Source organism: Eubalaena glacialis, chromosome 10 (assembly GCF_028564815.1).
Source record: "Eubalaena glacialis isolate mEubGla1 chromosome 10, mEubGla1.1.hap2.+ XY, whole genome shotgun sequence".
Lineage (NCBI taxonomy): Eukaryota > Metazoa > Chordata > Mammalia > Artiodactyla > Balaenidae > Eubalaena > Eubalaena glacialis.
Window position 1 is genome coordinate 37272767 of NC_083725.1, and position 19805 is coordinate 37292571.

Here is a 19805-nt window from a genome sequence, read left to right on the forward strand (position 1 = left end):
AGCTAGTATTAATAAATGTCTTCTTTTATATGATGAAATAAATTCATGAAAGAGGCAGACACTATGCAAAATAGCTGGGAATAAGGCCAAATCTTTTTACATATATCCAGGGACCAGTAATTTTCTAAATGTCACTCTAGGCTCTCTTGCCTAAATAATGACAAGTACTGCCATCATGTAATTTACTAAAATAATTATGTAATCCCCTAGTTTCCATCACCCATATCAAGTCCATAGCCACTTACCTTGTCTTTATTCTCAGTGCCAGAAGCCTCAGGCTTGGTCCTAATCACAAATGGCGTGGACAGTCGCAGCAGAACCCTTTCGAAGGTGGCATTAACCCTTGGAGAAACAATCTCGAAGCAGTCCTCAAACCTGAGCACTTTGTGAGTGTCACATCGGAGCTGCTTCCTTAGGCCTTCCCCCAGCTGAAGGACTGTCATGTGGGGGTCAAACATCAAATGGAAAGGGAAGGCTCTGCAGAAGGTGTTGATGCTAATTCTGAGGTCCGCAGGAACTTGGGAGGTTCCCTGTGGAAGGTTCTTCATGATATTAGTATTTTCACATTGTTTGATAAGGAAAGTAAGACCACTACAATTGCCTGGGTTTGAACCATCAGAGCACAGTTTCTCATTTGCAACCTGGTCCACTTCTACATCCAGCTGATAGATTTTCTTTCCTGCAGCTTTAATCATTCCAAGCATTGCAAACCCCACGATGTGGTGAGGGTGGAAGTAGTGGAGCATAAGATTACCTTCAGGGAGCTCTTTGCATAGGAATGATGGTGACTCCAGAGTGGCCTGTTTTCCAAAAGAAGTTCTAATGTGTTCCAACAAAGCATCAAAGCCATTAAAAAAGTCCTGCAACGTGCCACCTACAGCTCGAAGGACTCTCTCATTCTCATCAAAGCATATATTAAAGAACTCCTCACCAAATTTTTCTTGAATTTCCTCAAACTTCAAACCTAGAGGTAAATGGAAGCAAATGTTAATAAAGTATAATACAAATAATTGAATTCACAGCTTTTTTAATGCTTACCAGAAGAGGCAACTAGTGAGAGAAGCAAGAGAGGTATTTCTCTTGGGTACACAAATTTCCCAAATAGGTTAAGTCATTCATTTTGAGTTAAAGAAAGTAAATTTCAGTTCATTTTCTGGATGCTTCTAAGATGTTAATGAGCATAAATTTTTTGTTGTTGTTTTTAAATAGACTTTATTAGTACAATTTTAGATTCATAGCAAAACTGAGCAGAATATAAAGATATTTTCCATGTACCCCCTGCCCCCACACACACACAACCCCCTCCGCCCCGGCAACTATTGATATTGTGCACTACAATGGTACATTTGTTACAATCAATGAACCTACACCGACATAACATTATCACCCAAAGTTCACAGTTTACATTAGGGTTCACTCTCGGTGTTGTATATACTTGAGTTTTGACAAATGTATAGTAACATGTGCCCACCATTATAGTATCATACAGAGTAGTTTTGCTGCCCTAAAAATCCTCTGTGTGCCACCTATTCATTCCTCCCTCCCCTCAAACCCTGGAGCATGAAGTTTTTAAATGCTGCTAATCTAGCTGTTCTGTTTTCTTTTCAATACTATACTCCATTTGCTGTAATTATCATGAATAATATATTTTCCTTAACAATTTCCCTCATCGTTAAAGAATTTTAAGAGGCTATTATAAAGTTGTTTATTATGTCCATTCAATATTACTATTTTACTTATCACAATTCACTTGTTAAGTAGGAAATATAACCAGAGAGGGAATCTATGGTACATGAGCAGAGAAAGGCATCAGGTTATCTTGCATAAACAGAAGTGCTTAAATTAGTAATCTCTGAGAAAATCATGCAGGTCAGCTAGACCCCAGAAAGTGAGAGACAAAACAAGGAATTAAAACTGTGGAATGATTTGCATTCATTCTTTCACTCACAAAAATGACAGCAGACAAAAGTAGAGTAGGAATCTGACCAGACAGAGTTAAAAGTCTTTAAGTTTTCTCGGTTCATACTTATTCCCAGATGCCATGGCAAAAGGAAATCTACCTTATAATAATGGTTATAATAATAAATAAATAAATAAACAAACACACACAATGCATTATATAGTAATTAGAAGCAGGATCACACGTAATCTAGTTAGATCCACCCTTGAGGAAGAATACAGCACAGATAAAAGAGTTGAGTCTGTATCCTAAAGAAAGCTTCTATGTAGAGTCACCCTAGTGCTTCTCCTTTGACTTTGGCTGAAATCAGTACACGTAGTTTACATATTCATATTTTATTTCATTATCTATCTCATCTTATAAGGAGGTCCTGAAAATCAGACAGGAAAAGACAGGTCACTTTGTTAGTGTCCTGTTAGAATGCAAAGTAGTCTAGGCTGCCTATGGCTTAGTTTGTTGTTCCTACTTTATTATTCCTTATGAGTTCTCCCCATCCAGAAGTGAAGGAATAAAACAGAGTCAATAATATTGTTTTAAAATAGAGTCCAAACACATCAAATATTTTTTGAGAGCTTACCATAGAGTCTAAATATTGTGGAAGCCAAGTTAAGAAGTTAGTTTGACAAAGAAGTTCTTAAAATCCATGTGAAATGAGAAGTAGAAAATTTAAGTGAAAATCAGTCCCGTTATTAAGAAGCATTTCACATTAATTTTAGTTTCATAGATCTGATGTTCAAGAGAAGGTGAGAAAGTCACCTACTAGGATAAAAACATCACTACACATCTCACATTGTAATGTTACAAGATTGAACTTCAACATATGTTGCATTCACTAACAATAATGCCAGCCAGAATTGATTATAATAGCAGTTTTCTAACTAGTTCCCTGGTGTGAAAGAGAGAAAACAAGATAGATGATATCCACTGCAATTTGGTTCTTGTTCCAACTGCTCATTTAAAACTGCTTTTGTAATTATTTAAACCAATATATCCTGTTTTGTCATTTTATTACTTAACTTGTTTTTTTTTCCTTTAGTTTGATAGTGTTCATCAACTCTTCCTCCTAAATTGCTCTTCTCTTGGATTATAAACGATTCTCTCCTGGTTTAATTACTAGCTGTCTGAAAAGCCCTTCACTAAAAGTTCTTCCTATACAAAATCCTTACATCACCATCATTATACTGTAACTAAAAATTTCTAATACATACAAATTAAACTTATGCCCCTTCAATGGCAATATTCTTTGTTGCCATTAATTTTTAATTATGAAATTCTTATTAAAAACTAAATTCAGAATAAATAAAAATTCCTATAATCTGACTATATTTGCTGAACAACAAAATTCCACGTGCCACTGAAAATATTCCATGGATTGCTTCTATACTTTGAAGAGTTGTGTCTTAAGGGACTTAGGGTCTTTATGCACAGACGAGAAAAAGAGAATTTCTTCTAACTCGCATTTTTCATAACATTAAAAATGCCCTCACAGTTATTAAGAACACAGATATAATACAGTAAGCTTATGTCTTATTTCCAAATGTCATAATCCCAAAGAATCATCCAGAAAATAACAAGTAAGTAAATTCACCAGAGGCAACAAAATTAAAACTACTTGTGAGTACAGCAGTCTATCAACTAGAAATCCTTGCTGCTTTAAAAAGCACTTCTGGACCTAAGATACAATGGTTATTAAGTCTCAAATGATAATGCTAAAGCCTACCAGGGTGCTAAAGTGACTTGTATCAATAAAGAAAAACTAAATTATTTTTAGTATTATATGTAAATACTATACATGGCAATTCTATATACACCACAGTATTCAATTAACTAACAAATATTTTTGGTCTCACAATTGTTAAACTGTGCAAGCTGAGAAAAGAAAAAAATTCTTAGAGCTTGAAAAATTAGAACTAGGGAATGATCACTTCAACTTTTGCAAATATGCTATGAATCAATACCCAAGACTTCCATTTTAAACATCTCAAAATTTAGAAAGCACAGAGAAAGTAGTTTAGCTCAGTCTCACTCCCAAGGTTCCACTTATAATTGATGCAAACCCCCTACTTCCAGTAAATCACTTGAAACATAGAAACAAGGCTCATCTGCTCTTATCACAAGAAGCTTGACATTTGGGTATATAAAAATACATTTCTTAAAGAGGCAAAACTTACAATAAAACTGCTTTCATTAGCAGGTAAATTAAAGGAATTTAAAATTACTATTAATTCATCCCTTCAAAAAAATGAATAGCCTAAATGCTGACATCCTTTAACTGAAAATGAAATAGTGTGTTCATTCATGACATGAATCTTTTGTCCCATATCCAACTTCACACTGTGCACCTCTTGAGGGCATATATGTCTGCATACCTATCACTAGCGTAATGCCTGGCACATGGAAACTAAGTATTCATTCATAGAAACTAAACATTCATCTAGAATCAAGCTTTTAAAGCTACAGTTGTGTCACATCAAAGGATACCAAGACAACTAGACACATCCTTTTCTCTCATGGGCCCCCACAGATAATTAAATTACAAATGATTGGGCTATAACAGAGGCATACAGGAGCTATGACAGTATGGGAAAAAGAATGTCTGACTTTCTCCTCAGGGAGATAAAGTTTGAAAGATAATTTGAAGAAAAAGTAGGCATTCAAAAAGCCAACAAGGAAGGAAGGAGCACTCTAACAGATGGACAGTAATGAAATATGAATGAAGCAGGGAGGCGAAAGAGCCCAGCAGAGTCAGGGAAGAGCAAGTAGTAAGTGTATAATGGCTGTGGAGCAGGGGTGGTGGGATGAGCTGCTAATCAATCAGCAATGTAGAAGTTGGACTTAAGTGTGACAAGACCAGAGTCAAAGATAACAGCCAAAGAGATGCTGCAGTGTCTCTATAAGGTTATATTGATTGAATTAGGTAGTTCCAGTAAGAATGGAGAAATTAGTGCCAAGCAGTGTGCCAAACATTTTCGTATATTACTTTAACATTTTAAAAATTCCTATCAAGTGGATATTTTTAATTGCACCCATTTTAAAGGTGAGGAATGTTAAGAAATTTGCCCATGTTCACCCAATTGTAGGTAGCAGAGCCAGGTCTCAAAGTGAAGTCTGTCTAATACTAGATCTTGTGTAATAAACACTGTGTGATAATGTGCACAGTATTAAATGAGTAAAACATCTGCATGAGGGAAAAATGCATGTCTTGCCCATTGAAATATCATCAATGCCTAGCATTCTGCCTGACATTTATGGGCGCTCAATAAATAATAGCTGGATGTCGGGTGAATTAATGCATGACTGAAGTCAATAGAAAGGAGCTACAAGGAGCAGTCAATGGCTATCAAATGCCACAGAGTTCAAGGAAGAAAACTTTAAATTGGATTGGTCAGAACTTTGGGGACCTTTGACAGAGCAATTTCAGTGGGGAGGTGGAGGCAAAAGACTGAGTATAATGGGTTGAGGAGGGTGGGACAAATGAAGAAACAGAATATTAATTTTCAGCTGTATCAATAATATTATTGGAAGGCTAAAATTACTTATTTTATAAAATTGTTTTTAAAAAAATCTGGCCTCCATGCTTGGAAAGGGAAATGTTGCCTTCATTGAGAACTGAGTGAATAGAGAAAGGTAGGACATGAAAGATATAGCACTGACTGGGGTCCTGGATCCTCTGGGGGAAGATTTATTAATGAAAGAGGGAAATTTGTGTCTTCCTAGGTCCAGAGACCATCCTTATCACCCAGCAAATGTATCAGTCTCCACTAACATGGGAAAATACCAAAGCGGAAGGTATTTCTTCAAGTTGCTTAAACTTCAACCAAGGACCTGAATACCTACCAACTTATCACTTCTGTGAACTGTGGACCTCCATAATTATTTTTTGATTAATTACTTAGGCTTCATCAACCTAATATCTAAGTAATATAACTCAATCACAACAGTATCTCAAGTCCAAAAGATTTCAACATTTTAAGTAAATAATTATCCTTTTAGACAAACAATTATTTTTCCAGCTTTATTGAGATATAACATGGTGTAAGTTTAAGGTACATAATGTGTTAAATTGATACACTTAAATGTTGCAAAATGATTAGCATCGTACCATTAGTTTACACCTCCATCACTTCACATAATTACCATTTCTTTTTTTGTGGTGAGAACATTCAAAATCTGCTCTTAACTTTCAAAGTATAATGCACAATTTTTAACTATAATCACAAGGCAGTGCATTAGATCTCCAGAACTTAGTCATCTTCTAACTGGAAGTTAGAACATTTCCCTATTTCCCCCAGCCCCGGGTAACCACCATTCTACTCTCTATGAGTTTGGCTGTTTCAGATTCCACATATAAGTGACAGCATACAGTATTTGTCAAGAAAAAATTATTTTATCTAGCAAGACCATAAGATGTTTCTCAACTATGTTTGAAACCCAGATGACACTTTTATAAGAATATAATTCTAGTGCCATGCCAATCTACAAATAAGTAAAGTTAGTCTCTGCCTCCAGAGATTTAAGGGTAAATATTACATATGTCTAAATAATAACAAAGAAGAAAGGCTGAAAAGAAATCCCACTGCCCAAATCGTAATTTTAAGGGAAATTGTTTTGAATCTGAGCTATCAATACAGTCTCATTTGAATCTTGGTGAGCTGAGATAAAATGTTTGTAGTTAGAGTACTTTAGCTAAATATATAAAACTGTTGGGATAATAGTAAAAAGAAAGATTCTTATCAATTTTGCTCTTAATCTATGAAGGGTTAAACTGCAATTTTCTACCATTTTAGAGGCATTTAATTCTCCTCCTTTTATTGCATTTGTGGCATCCTGTCCCTCTCCAAAAAAGAACACAGCATAAGTCATATATTTATTTTTAAGTGTAGGTGAACTAAATTAAATTTTCCTTAATATTTTAAAAATTTTATTATATAATTAAAAATAGCAGGACACATATTCAGATTTTAAAAACAGGGTTTTAACATCTTTGAGCTAACAAAGAATTTGCTAAGCATAGCATTAGAGGAAACCCTCTAACATATTTAAGATTAATTCTTCAATACCCAAAGGAATATTTATTATTATAAGTGTAGTAAGTGCTTCAGGCACAAAAATATTTGTGATGGTTAAGTTTACAGTTTGTAATTTTGAGACTATGCTAAGGTATGCTTTAAAATATACACAGGACAAAAAAAATAAAATAAAATAATAAAGTAAACATAGGGCAAAAATTTTAAGTTAGAAACGTGGCATAATGGAGATGATGCCAAACCCTGAGTACTGGGAGTACTTTTTCACCCAGAAACTATATCTAAAAAGCAGAGCATCATAAAAGTACACTCCAACAGTATCAGTTGGTACTCCTTGCTTTCAAATAGCAAAGCACATCTTTGTGCCTTTCTTGTAAAATACCAGATATCCCCTTGTACTATAAATATTTGTCTATGATCCTTCTGTTGACCATAAACAGATTTAGTAGGACAACTCATGAAATGTATGATCTCTAGAAACAGTGTGATCTAGAAAGAGAAAAAGAAACCAATGGAGGAAGGACTATAACTAAAACAATAATAGAAATTTCCCTGAACTGTAGAAAATCTTGAATCAACTGATAGAAAAGGCACAAGCTCCAGCCAAGACTGGTAAGAAAACACACACACATACACACATGAAAAAACCTAAGCACATCTGGTTAAATTCCTGAAATACAATAGATAAAATCTTTTAAGTTACAGGAAAGAACAAATAATTTTCAAAAAACTTAAAAAAAAATGTTCTTCTTATTTGCAATTCTGTAAGCTAGATGATGGTGGGATAATATATGTGGAATACTGAGAGAATTTAAATCTAAGAATTCATTACCCAGCCAAGATATCTGGCAGATTCAGAAACAATATGACTCAGTGAAACACCTGAGGAAAATAATTGAGAAAACACTTTAACCAAACAACAAATGAAACAGAGGAGTCCTGGTAAGAGAAAATGGGAAAAGTAAAAACATCAAGGAGCAATGAACCTTGCAACACACACACACACACAGGTGTGTGTGTGTGTGTATGTGTCAATGACAGATTTCTTTTGCAAATTTGTAATATAAATGTAAATTAAAATTACTGAAATAGAGAGAAAGGGAAACTATTGACAACTGCAAGGTAAATTTTATTGACAATCTGGAACTAAACAATCTCAGCAAAACCCAAGAGTTAGGAGGCTAGGGAGAAACAGTGGGGAGGGGGAAAGGAGAAAATGTTCTAACAGCACTCTAAAGGTCTCTTCCAAATGGGATATGGTAATTAGAGAAAAAAATACATTCTTAGTAAGGAAATAAGTGACATTTTGTTTTAAAATAATGAAAAAACACATGGATCTAATTTTAGTAACAAGAAAGGGAAGCTAACCAATAATGAAATGGGAAAGCGGAAGAGAACTTTCAAACTACAAAGGTTAAAAAAATTTTATATTCAACATGATCAAAATAGCAAAAATAAGAAAAAGAAAAAACAATGTAAAATGAATAATTATCATAAATCAAGATGGAAGAAAGAAAATCAGTAAATTATGCATTTCATTAAGTGTAAACAAATAAATACCAGAAATCAAATCAAATGTCAGAAATTCTCACCCCATATATAAGAATTGCATATCTATAAAACAACTTATAAAAGGTGATTTTAAAAAAAAGTTTGAAAATAAATGTTAGGCAAAAATTTCCAAGAAACTACAAGAAGAAAAAAAGCAAGGAAGGAGTAGTATTAATATCAAACAAGGTGGAATTAAGGTTAAAAGTGCTAATCAGGATAAAGAGAGACATTATATTAAAAAAATCACAATTTACAAAGAAGACCTAAGAGACATGAATCTGCAACATTGTAGCTAAATATACAAAGTATTAGTAATTAGAAATTGATGGCTAATGAGCAAGGGATTTCTTTATGGAGTGATAAAAAATGTTCTAAAATTGATCATAGTGATAGTTGCACAACTTTATGAATATTCTAAAAACACACTGAGGTATGCACTTTAAATGGGTGAATTGTATGGTATGTGAATTATGTTTCAATATACCCGTTACACATTTTAAAAGCTAATAAAAAATCTAATTTTACTCTAATGAAAAAACTCTAGACAATTATAGAGGAAATTATAGTAGGATTATAGTTAGAAACTTTAACATATCTCTCTCAGAATCAGATGGATCTGACAGACAAAAAAAAGCAAAGTCATAGAGAAATTAAATAAAAATAAATACAACAAAACAATCAACAAAAGAAAAATGTAATAAAAATAAAATGTCATTAGTAAATTTTAATGTGTCTTTTTCAGAATCAAAAGATCAAAGATTAAAAAAGCAAAGTCATAAATTAAATAAATCTCAACAACAATAAAAATAAAAAATTCAGCGGAAAAATGAAATTAAAATAAATAAAATTTAATAACAAAGGCAATAAATGTACACGTGTGTATGTATATACACATGCATGCATGTTTATAGTATATGAAGATATTACAAAAATTGCTCAAGTACTTCACCACAAAATTTCCATAATATGTTTTTTTTTGTTTTTTTGTTTTTTTTCAAATTTTTTATGTATTTATTTATTTACTTATGGCTGTGTTGGGTCTTCGTTTCTGTGCGAGGGCTTTCTCTAGTTGCGGCAAGTGGGGGCCACTCTTCATCGCAGTGCGCGGGCCTCTCACTATCGCGGCCTCTCGTGTTGCAGAGCACAGGCTGCAGACGCACAGGCTCAGTAATTGTGGCTCACGGGCCTAGCTGCTCTGCAGCAAGTGGGATCTTCCCAGACCAGGGCTCGAACCCGTGTCCCCTGCATTGGCAGACAGATTCTCAACCACTGCACCACCAGGGAAGCCCCATAATATGTTTTTAAGGAAAATTTTGCAGATCACATTTTCTAATTATAATACAAATAATAATAATAACAGTACAGCTACATGTAAAAGAATGAAATTAGAACACTCCCTAACACCATACACAAAAATAAACTCAAAATGGATTAAAGACCTAAATGTAAAGCCAGACACTATAAAACTCTTAGAGGAAAACATAGACAGAACACTCTATGACATAACTCACAGCAAGATCCTTTTTGACCCACCTCCTAGAGAAATGGAAATAAAAACAAAAATAAACAAATGGGACCTAATGAAACTTAAAAGGTTTGCACAGAAAAGGAAACCATAAACAAGACGAAAAGATAACCCTCAGAATGGGAGAAAATATGTGCAAATGTGCAAATGAAGCCACTGACAAAGGATTAGTCTCCAAAATTTACAAGCAGCTCATGCAGCTCAATATCAAAACAACCCAGTCCAAAAATGGGCAGAAGACCTAAATAGACATTTCTCCAAAGAAGATATACAGATATCCAACAAAGACATGAAAGGATGCTCAACATCACTAATCATTAGAGAAATGCAAATCAAAACCACAATTAGGTATCTCCTCACACCAGTCAGAATGGCCATCATCAAAAGATCTACAAACAATAAATGCTGGAGAGGGTGTGGAGAAAAGGGAACCCTCTTGCACTGTTGGTGGGAATGTAAATTGATACAGCCACTATGGAGAACAGTAAGAAGGTTCCTTAAAAAACTAAAAATAGAACTACCATATGACCCAGCAATCCCACTACTGGACATATACTCTGAGAAAACCATAATTCAAAAAGAGTCATGTACCACAATGTTCACTGCAGCTCTATTTACAATAGCCAGGACATGGAAGCAACCTAAATGTCCATCGGCAGATGAATGGATAAAGAAGATGTGGCACATATGTACAATGGAATATTAGCCATAAAAATAAACGAAATTGAGTTATTTGTAGTGAGGTGGATGAACCTAGAGTCTGTCATACAGAGTGAAGTAAGTCAGAAAGAGAAAAACAAATACTGTATGCTAACACATATACATGGAGTCTTAAAAAAAAAAAGGTTCTGAAGAACCTAGGGGCAGGACAGGAATAAAGACGCAGGCATAGAGAATGGACTTGAGGACACGGGGAGAGAGAAGGGTAAGCTGAGATGAAGTGAGAGGGTGACATGGACTTATATACACTACCAAATGTAAAATCGATAGCTAGTGGGAAGCAGCCGCATAGCACAGGGAGATCAGCTCAGTGCTTTGTGACCACCTAGAGGGGTGGGATAGGGAGGGTGGGAGGGAGACACAAGAGGGAGGAGATATGGGGTTATATGTATATGTATAGCTGATTCACTTTTTTATAAAGCAAAAACTAACACACCATTGTAAAGCAATTATACTCCAATAAAGATGTTAAAAAATAATAATAATAAACACATATGTGAGAAAAAGGTAACCAAAAATTTTATCTATTTGGAAGTTAAACAGTACCCTTCCTTGTATTAAAAAGAAAAAATTGAAATTATAACTTCTAGAAATCAATGAAAAGGAAACTAATTCATTCAAAATCCTATGAGGCACAACAAAAACTGTACTCAAACAAAAATATATGTCATAAATACTTTCAGCAACAAAAAAAATAAGTAAATAAAAACTTTCAATTAAGAAAATTAAGTTTAAAATTAAACTATAAAAGCTGAAATTAGTAGATTAGAACTAAATTAGGAGTGAGAAAGAAGATATAGTATATATTAAGGAGAAATAGAGGAATCAAAATAGGACCATACAACGTTCTGCCAACAAATGTGTAAATGTAATATAAATGAATAATTTTTCATCAAAACATAAATGACAAAAATTGACCCAAGAAGAAACGGGTTTTGGATAGCCTTTAAGAAAATTGATAATTCCAAAGTGATTTAAATATTTCCAGGCCATAGAAAACAATTAAAACTACTCAATTCTTCTTATTAAGCCCACATAACTTTAATGCCAAAACTTGATACAGTATACTAAGACCATTTTCTCTTATGAATATTTGCTAAAATAATAGCAAATGGAGTCTAGCAATTTATAAAAGAGTAATACTTCATGACCAAGTACTGTTCATGTCAGAAAAGAAAAAGTAGTTCAATAGTAGAAAATCTATCAACGTAAAGTATGACGTTTACAAAATTAAATGAGAAAATAATATTGTTTTATCAGTAGATTCTGAAAAGTCTGAAATTGAACAGTTTTAATAAAAGTTTTGAGCAAAACAGGGATATAGAGAAGCTGCTCAAACATAATAAATTCTGCTCTTCAAAAACCAGAAGCAAAGCTTATTCTAAATGGTAAAATACTAAGAACATTTCAACTAAAATCAGAAATTAGGCAAATAAGCTTGTTATCACCATTGTTATTCAATATTATCTTGGAGGATCTAGCAGATGGTATGAGATATAAGGAACAATAAAATTATCTCTTTTTGCTAATGAAGACTGTACACTTAGAAAACCTAGAAAGTCTTTTAATTTCAAGGCTCTTTCTTGCTTTTTCTTTGGTGCACAAAACACAACGTTATTTTATAGAAAAAAAATACCTACTAGAATTAATAAGAAAACATTGTAAATAACTGAATATAAAATAAACATAGAAAGAATCAATAGCTTTTCTCTATATTAGCAGTAAGGATCAAGAAGTAAAAATGGGGAAATATTCTATTCAAAGTAGCAATGAAAATTATAAAATCATAGGAATACACTAATAAGAAAGGCATAGAACTTATATTAAGAAAACTATTAAATCTTAACACAGAAAACAGAAACTGAACAAATGGAAAAATGTTCCAAATTCCAAGATGCAAAGACCTTACATTATAAAAATATCAATTCTTCCCAAATTAATGAGTTTAATGCATTTCTAATTATAGTCTCAACATGTTTTCTTATTAATACAGTAATTTTAAGATTCATATGGAAGAATAAATTCTTAGAATAGCCCAAAAATTCATGAATAAGAAGACTACTGAGGAAGAACCAGATATTGGAATAAATGAAATGCACTGTAATTAAAATTTTTTTCTATAGAAACAAATGAAGAGATTATTAGGTCAGAATAGAGAATTCAGAATCAAATCTGTGTATATAATTTTTAACATACCACAAAATAGTATTTTAATTCAATGGGGAAAGAATGGTTTATTTAATACATGGCACTAGCCATCTGGAAAACAATAAAATTAAATCCCATCTCACAACACACACACACAAAAATCAAATTCAAGATCAATTAAAAGTTTAAAATGTAAAAGACAAAAAAATAAATATTTTAGAAGAAAATCTAGGGGACTTTATGTATGCCTTAACCAAAACTGGCAAACAAACATACAAAAAGACATAAAGACATATTTGATTTTGTATGATAAAAAGCTAAGCTAAAACTGTCAGAATAATATATAGAATACAATTTTATTTTAGTAAAATATAAGTATGTGTGTGTGTGCATGTGTGTGTGTGTGGTGCGTCTCCCCTGACATTCTGCTAGCTTCTCTATCTTAAATACAACTAATTTGTTTCAGACCACCACTATCAACCATCTAGAATTATTTCAACAGCTTCCTAATTACTCTGCTTTCTAATCTCTCTGCAATCCATTCTATATGTGTCTTTTCAATATCATAAATCTTATCATATAATTTCTCTACTTAAAGCCCTCCAATGATTATCCTTTGCCTTCAGAATAAAGTCCAAACTCAGCAGGGCTTGATCCAGCCCTTACTTACAGACCCAACCTCATCTCTCCCAATTTCCTCACTTCACATCTCTGTATAAGCCATTATGACCCACTTGAAGTTTCCTGAACATGCTCAACAATGTCTCTCTGACAGGTTTCTGTCCATGCTACTTTTGTGCTTTGTTTTGTTCTGTTTTGTGTTTTAATAGAATTCTGTTCTCCTGCCTACCCCACTTAGGTAGTTATCTGCTTACACTCATCTTGCAGATCCTTACACCTAAATTCCTCCAGAATACTTTCCTTGACACTCAAAGACTAAGATGGATGCTTCTACTTCTTCAGTTTCCAAAGCACTTTGTGAATACCCCCATCCTAGCTTTTATCACACAACAGTTGCTGGCTTGTCCACCCCCTCAATCAGACTTAATCTCTTTGAAAACAAAGGTTATATCCTCTTCACCATTCATTCAATTATTATTTTTTAAAAATGAGAATACCTACTCTGTATCAGTCTCAGTGCTGAGCACTAGGGAAACTATCGTGATCAGAATAGATGTGGGTTTTACCCTTATTGAGCTATGTGAAAGATAGTCTAATCCAGTAGTTGTACACATAATCCAACAACTGTACATAGAAACCACATGACGATAAGTGTTAGAATGATAAATTGTAGAATGATATGAGAGCATATAACAGGGACCTAGTGTAATCTACTGGGTCAAAGAAAGCTTCTTTAAAAAGTGATATGTATCACTTTTTATTACTTATTTACTTATCTTTCATCTACATATGAAAGATAAGTAAAAGTCAACTAGGCAGCCAAGAAGGAGGAAAGAAAGGCCATTCCAGACCAAAGGAACATGTATGCGAAAGTCCTGGAAGAGAAACTAAAATGAAGCTTTTGAGAAACTAAATGAAGACCACTATTGTAATCCTAATCCCTGGCACAGTGCCTGTTTGTAGTAAATTTTTTGAATGGATAGATAAAAGAATCAATCAATTAATGAATGAACAAATAAATATGGCTGTGTATGACTGACCACATGTCTGTATAATATATATATATCATATACAATGTATATATTATATAATACTTACACTGGATATATCAATAGATGCTTGTATGGGTGCATATGTATAGTTTTTCCATTGCTGTTTTTCATGCCCTTCAATATTCACTGGCAGGTCTTTTTACACAAGTGGGCCAGTTATGCTAAAAGACTAATTTAATAGGTGTGAATGCTTACTATTTGACAAATTCTTGTTCCTTTGCCAACAAATAGCCACAGGTGAGAACTAAGAAATGGACAGACTCAGGGCAGCACATGTAGAATCAGGCAGTTTTATCAGGGCTCTGTGCTATGCTTGCTATCAGAAGCTGCCCACCTGTCAGGTGACTAAGGGCTCATCCCATTTCCCAGTCTTCCTTCCCCAGCACCCTGACATGTTGCTGTGTAAGACACTAAGCCAAGAGCCCCACAGCAGTGTGGTACATTCAAAGAACGCACAAAGATGAGCTAATTAAAAAGAGGAACTGCAGGAGCACCTGCCTCAGCCTTGTACCCACACTTGGCCCCTGCTTCTGAAATGCAATCTGCCACATTGTGAAAATGTGTCAATGTCTCACAGGCTTCGGAATCTCCCTACAGAGATGTACTCTCATCATTTCTCATGCCTGCACTTTTTAGCAGTCTTTTACATGTTGGCTAAGAATTTAAGGAAGAGAATTACTATGCAAATGCATGGATTCCTGTTTCTGCTGATGATAACTGGCCCAGTTTAAATCAGAGGCCACAAAAGTGGCAGAAGAAGAGCATAATTTCCAGAAGGAAGGCTCCTCAGAGGGTTACTCAGAGCTGTTAATCACTGCTAATGCCTCTTTAATTGTTATGCTTTTTACAATCACTAAATTGTGATCCACCCTCCTCAACCGCTCCAACCCAGTTTTGGAAGCTATGCCTCTATCCAATTTGTACAGAGAGGATTAACTTTTGGAATAAAAGTTGTGTTGTTGTAAATAAAGAAAATTGATGGGAATCTGAATTTTTTTTACAACTTCAAACTGGTTTTCAGTATCATATTTGGTTTATTTGCCCCGCTCCAATCACATTTTTCATAACCAATTCCCTTTTGATCACACATATAAGATATTGGGCTGAGTAAGAAAGTAATTTAAAGCTGTGAAAAAAATTATCAATGGCATACATAGGGACTGAACCCCTAACCACTGCTTCTTTTGCCTCATAGGTGAGGTCACCCTAGGAATGGTTGAAGCTAGCACCCGAAGCAGAGCAACTGTTCATATGTGTTACTATCTTAAAGAGAATCTGACAGGAACACTGAGCTATGCTTGTCATACCACACCTGAAGATATTCCACAAATAGAACACAAGGGAAAGCCTGAGATATGCAATAATTAACAAAAATGGTAATCTTTTAAAATTGGGAGAGGAGACAACATACACCTGAGTTCTTCCAATATTGTAATGGAAACTACAATATTTTTGGTTTCCTGGCTTATTTGATAAAAAGTTATGTTCTTATGAATTCTTTCACTTTTTTTTTTGGCCACGCTGCATGGCATGCAGGATTTTAGTTCCCCGACCAGGATGGAACCCATGCCCCCCACAGTGAAAGTGCGGAGTCCTAACCACTGGACTGCCTCTTTCACTTTTCTAATACAGCATTTTGTAATACAGTTCATTTTTCTGTCCCTTCCCAATTTTGGTACATACCCACACATACATTACAGTTGAATTCATAATATAATAATGTACACAAAACATTTGTGATTTTTTTCTTTTTGTGTAATATTTCATCTCTAGTGGATGCTGGGAGTGTGTGAAGCTATCAGCTCTAGGCTGAGTCTTGCTCTGGTAACTGCTTTTAGCTGAAGAGACCTGCCTGGCCCAACGGCAGGATTCAGGCCCCAGGGCAGCCTGAATCCAAAGGTTAGTTTGGGAGGTGGTGAGCTGTAATACAAAGGCAAGGCGTCCTTGCCTCAGTGGGGGGCAATTCTGGAGAGATCAGCTGAGACATTTGTTGTGACTGCACCTAGGCATAGCAGTTCAACTTTTCTCTAATTCTACTTTCTTCACATCCTTACAGGGCAATAGTCTGATAAAACTGCTAAGCTGCAAACATGGGCTTTCTTTCATGAAAAAGGATGACTCAGACAGTGGAGCTATTAACCACAAAGGACTATTCTCAGGCCTTGAAACCTACTGTGGTTTGCCTGGTTGGGTCATTGATCCTGAGAGCACTATCCAGTAGCATTCCTGAGAACAGATCTCCACCTCAGAGCCTGTTTCCTGGGGAAACAGAGCTATGATAACATTATAAACATTTTCCCATGCTGTAGCATAATCTTTCCACATAGTTCTCAATGAAACAGCTGTTTAATGTTCTTGTAAGCAGATTATCACATTTTAATTGACCATTTCCTTATAGTTGGACTATTGGTTGTTGCCAATATTTTGTCAGTATAAAGAGCATTCAGAGAACAGGATCAAGCCATTTTTGACGTTTCTTCTTGTTTTAAACTATTTCTTAAAAAAATCTGAAGTATGGGCTATTATTAAGATAAAGATATGAAGGTTGTCAGTCTATCGATATTAAGGATTTATAGATCACAGCATTGCAAACATAAGTCCAATAGCAAAATATAACACCAGAATACTAAGGAATTGGGACAGATTATTTTATATATTATTGTTTCTTTAACCCAAGACTCAGAATAGGATGCTTGAGAGGCCCAAAGAGAAAAAGAGAACAGAATGGTCTATAATTAACTTCTGCAGCTAATTATACCGTACTTGGCTGAGTAAATCTGAATCTACACAATGCTAGCACCCAGTATACAAAAAATATTTGTTGAATACATGTATGAATGAGTAAATAAATATTCAGGTTGCTTTAAATTTTAATTGAAATTCAAGAAAGCTCATTAATGTAGAAATGTAGAAAATGTATGTAATGTAGAAAATATGGACAGGATACTGAGAAGCCCTTAGCTTTAAGTTCTTAAATTGTTCCCATTCCAAAGCAAAAGTGATGGTGTTGGTAACAGTCATAGCATATGTGGTATGTAGAAGCTAGCAGAGGGACTAAGATGGAAGAGTTAAGGAGGAATAAAATACAGTTATAACTAGTAAAGGTACTCAGAGTCAACCAGAAAACAGTAAGCAAAGTTTGTTATTGCACCAGGACACATGCCACAAATTCATGGAAAGAAGTGCCAGAGACTGGAAGATATTAATGGAAATTCACATTTTAAATTTGGGGTAGATGAGGAATGAGGGCATGGTATATCTCGTGAGATGCACTGGCAATCCTATAGACATATCATAAGATTTATCCCCAGTTCTCGTCTCTTAAAATGCCTCAACAAGAATCATTTCTCAAATCAGGCTGTCTCTTCAATGATTCGTGAGCACACCTTGCTCATTCCAACATGTGTCCTGTCACTCACAGTGCCTCTCCCGGAATCCCCAAAAGAGAGCATCCCTCACTGGACAGGCATAAACAAGGGGACAAAGAGGAGAGGAATCCATTTCTTAGGAAGGAGAGGGAGGAAAAAGTACATCACAGTAGGAGGCAAAGAATACTAAAAAACAGAAGCAGGAGAAAGGAAACTGCACCAAAGGCTTAGTTTATTTTTATAGAGATATTAATAGGTAAGCCTGGGGCTAACTTACCCAAAAGAGATATAAAACAAAAATGTCTGAATTTAGAGCTTTTCTTTTTCCCATAAACTTTTATCACTTCCCCACCGCTCTTTAAGTCCTAAAGAAAACAAAAGGTTATATGGGAGATCTTTCTTAACATCTGAAAGCAAACAAAAACACATTATCCAAAAGGTCAACCACATCCAGCTCTTGACAGGAAAAAGATATTACAAAGTTGTAAGATCTTGAATTCACACTCAGTGATAAACAAACACCACACTCTTTTCAAAGCACTTCTTTAGTACACTGCAGAAAAGAGTCATAATTAAAAGTCAAAAAACATGCTGACTTTTCTCTTCTTAGGCCATTCCCAAGCCTTGCCAGAATATTGCTGCTATTTCCTTTCTAGCTTCCAGAAGAATGTCAAAGGTCAACATAGTTTGTTTTGTCTGTCCAACTAACAGTGAAATGGTTGGCCTGGTGACCTAGAAGGTAAATACACATTTGAGATTTTTTTAGCCTTGCGACTATGTTAACCTTACTCTAAGTGCAAATCTTATGATGTAGGCAATCTTCTTTTTAAACAGTGAGCCAAATTTAAACTCCACTGTCTGCAGAACCTATACTACAGTAACTCTTACTACTAATATCCCTGTTTCACAAATCAGAACTACCCAAGGACTTATATAAATGAGCTAAGAATGAAGACACATGAAGTCAAGTTCCCATGTGGCAATACTAAGATTTGTTCTATCTCCCAAATCCCTCCAATTTGCCTAACATTTCTACTAAGGTGAAAGCAGGGACATTGGTTTGTGAATACTACTGTTACTTGATGTTTGCCTCCCACTGGCAATTAGATTCATCCCATCATTTAATTAAAAATTTTGTCACCACAAAATCAAGATTGTGAGGTTCATAACAGCATGAAAGTGTGTATGTGAGTGAGTGTAGGGCTTGAGGGGGTGGGGGGAGGGAAGTTAAGGAGACCTTAGACATAAATAAGACCTGAGATGACATCTACGTGCCTCATATGTTTGCTTATGGTCACAATAAGTTTGAAATTTGAGTATAATTCACTTAAATCCCATTATTTCTATATAACAATTAAGGTTTTAAAGAATTAAATAGATATGTATCAAAAATGAACACCATTAAAAAAATACTTTGCCTATTCCAACAAGAGGGGAAGTGAATATCTAGTATGTGCTGGATGCTCTGACCTGTTATTAATTTTAAAATCTGGGCCGTGGTAGTAATTTTAACCATATACAGTTGTAGTCACAGGGTTTTCCATCATCTTCTAAATAGTTTGCTTTAAACTCCTATTAGCTCATTTTAAAAAACTAAACAGCTACTTGGTGTGATATCTTGCTTCAGATGAAGATTCTATTTAACTAATTGAACAAACATTTATATAGAGATGCAGAAAGCACTGTTATTAAATATAGAAACACTTTTATAGCACATTGCAATATTATCTAATGACTGATGACAGACTGTGAATAATAATTTACTCTGGGTACTTAAAATGTCAGGGAAGCAATAAAAAAGAAAATCAGAGTCTATAGAAAAGATTATGTCAA

General features: G+C 34.6%; 1 protein-coding gene across 2 annotated transcripts in view; it reads right to left on the reverse strand.

Annotated features, from left to right (window-relative positions):
- GUCY1A2 (guanylate cyclase 1 soluble subunit alpha 2) overlaps nucleotides 1-19805 on the reverse strand; it is a 401095-nt gene that overhangs the window by 311219 nt on the left and 70071 nt on the right. For both annotated transcript variants that reach the window (XM_061202599.1, XM_061202598.1), the window contains exon 4: nucleotides 246-964. In XM_061202599.1, the coding sequence (XP_061058582.1) occupies nucleotides 246-964 (719 nt within the window). The remainder of the gene's footprint in view (nucleotides 1-245; nucleotides 965-19805) is intronic.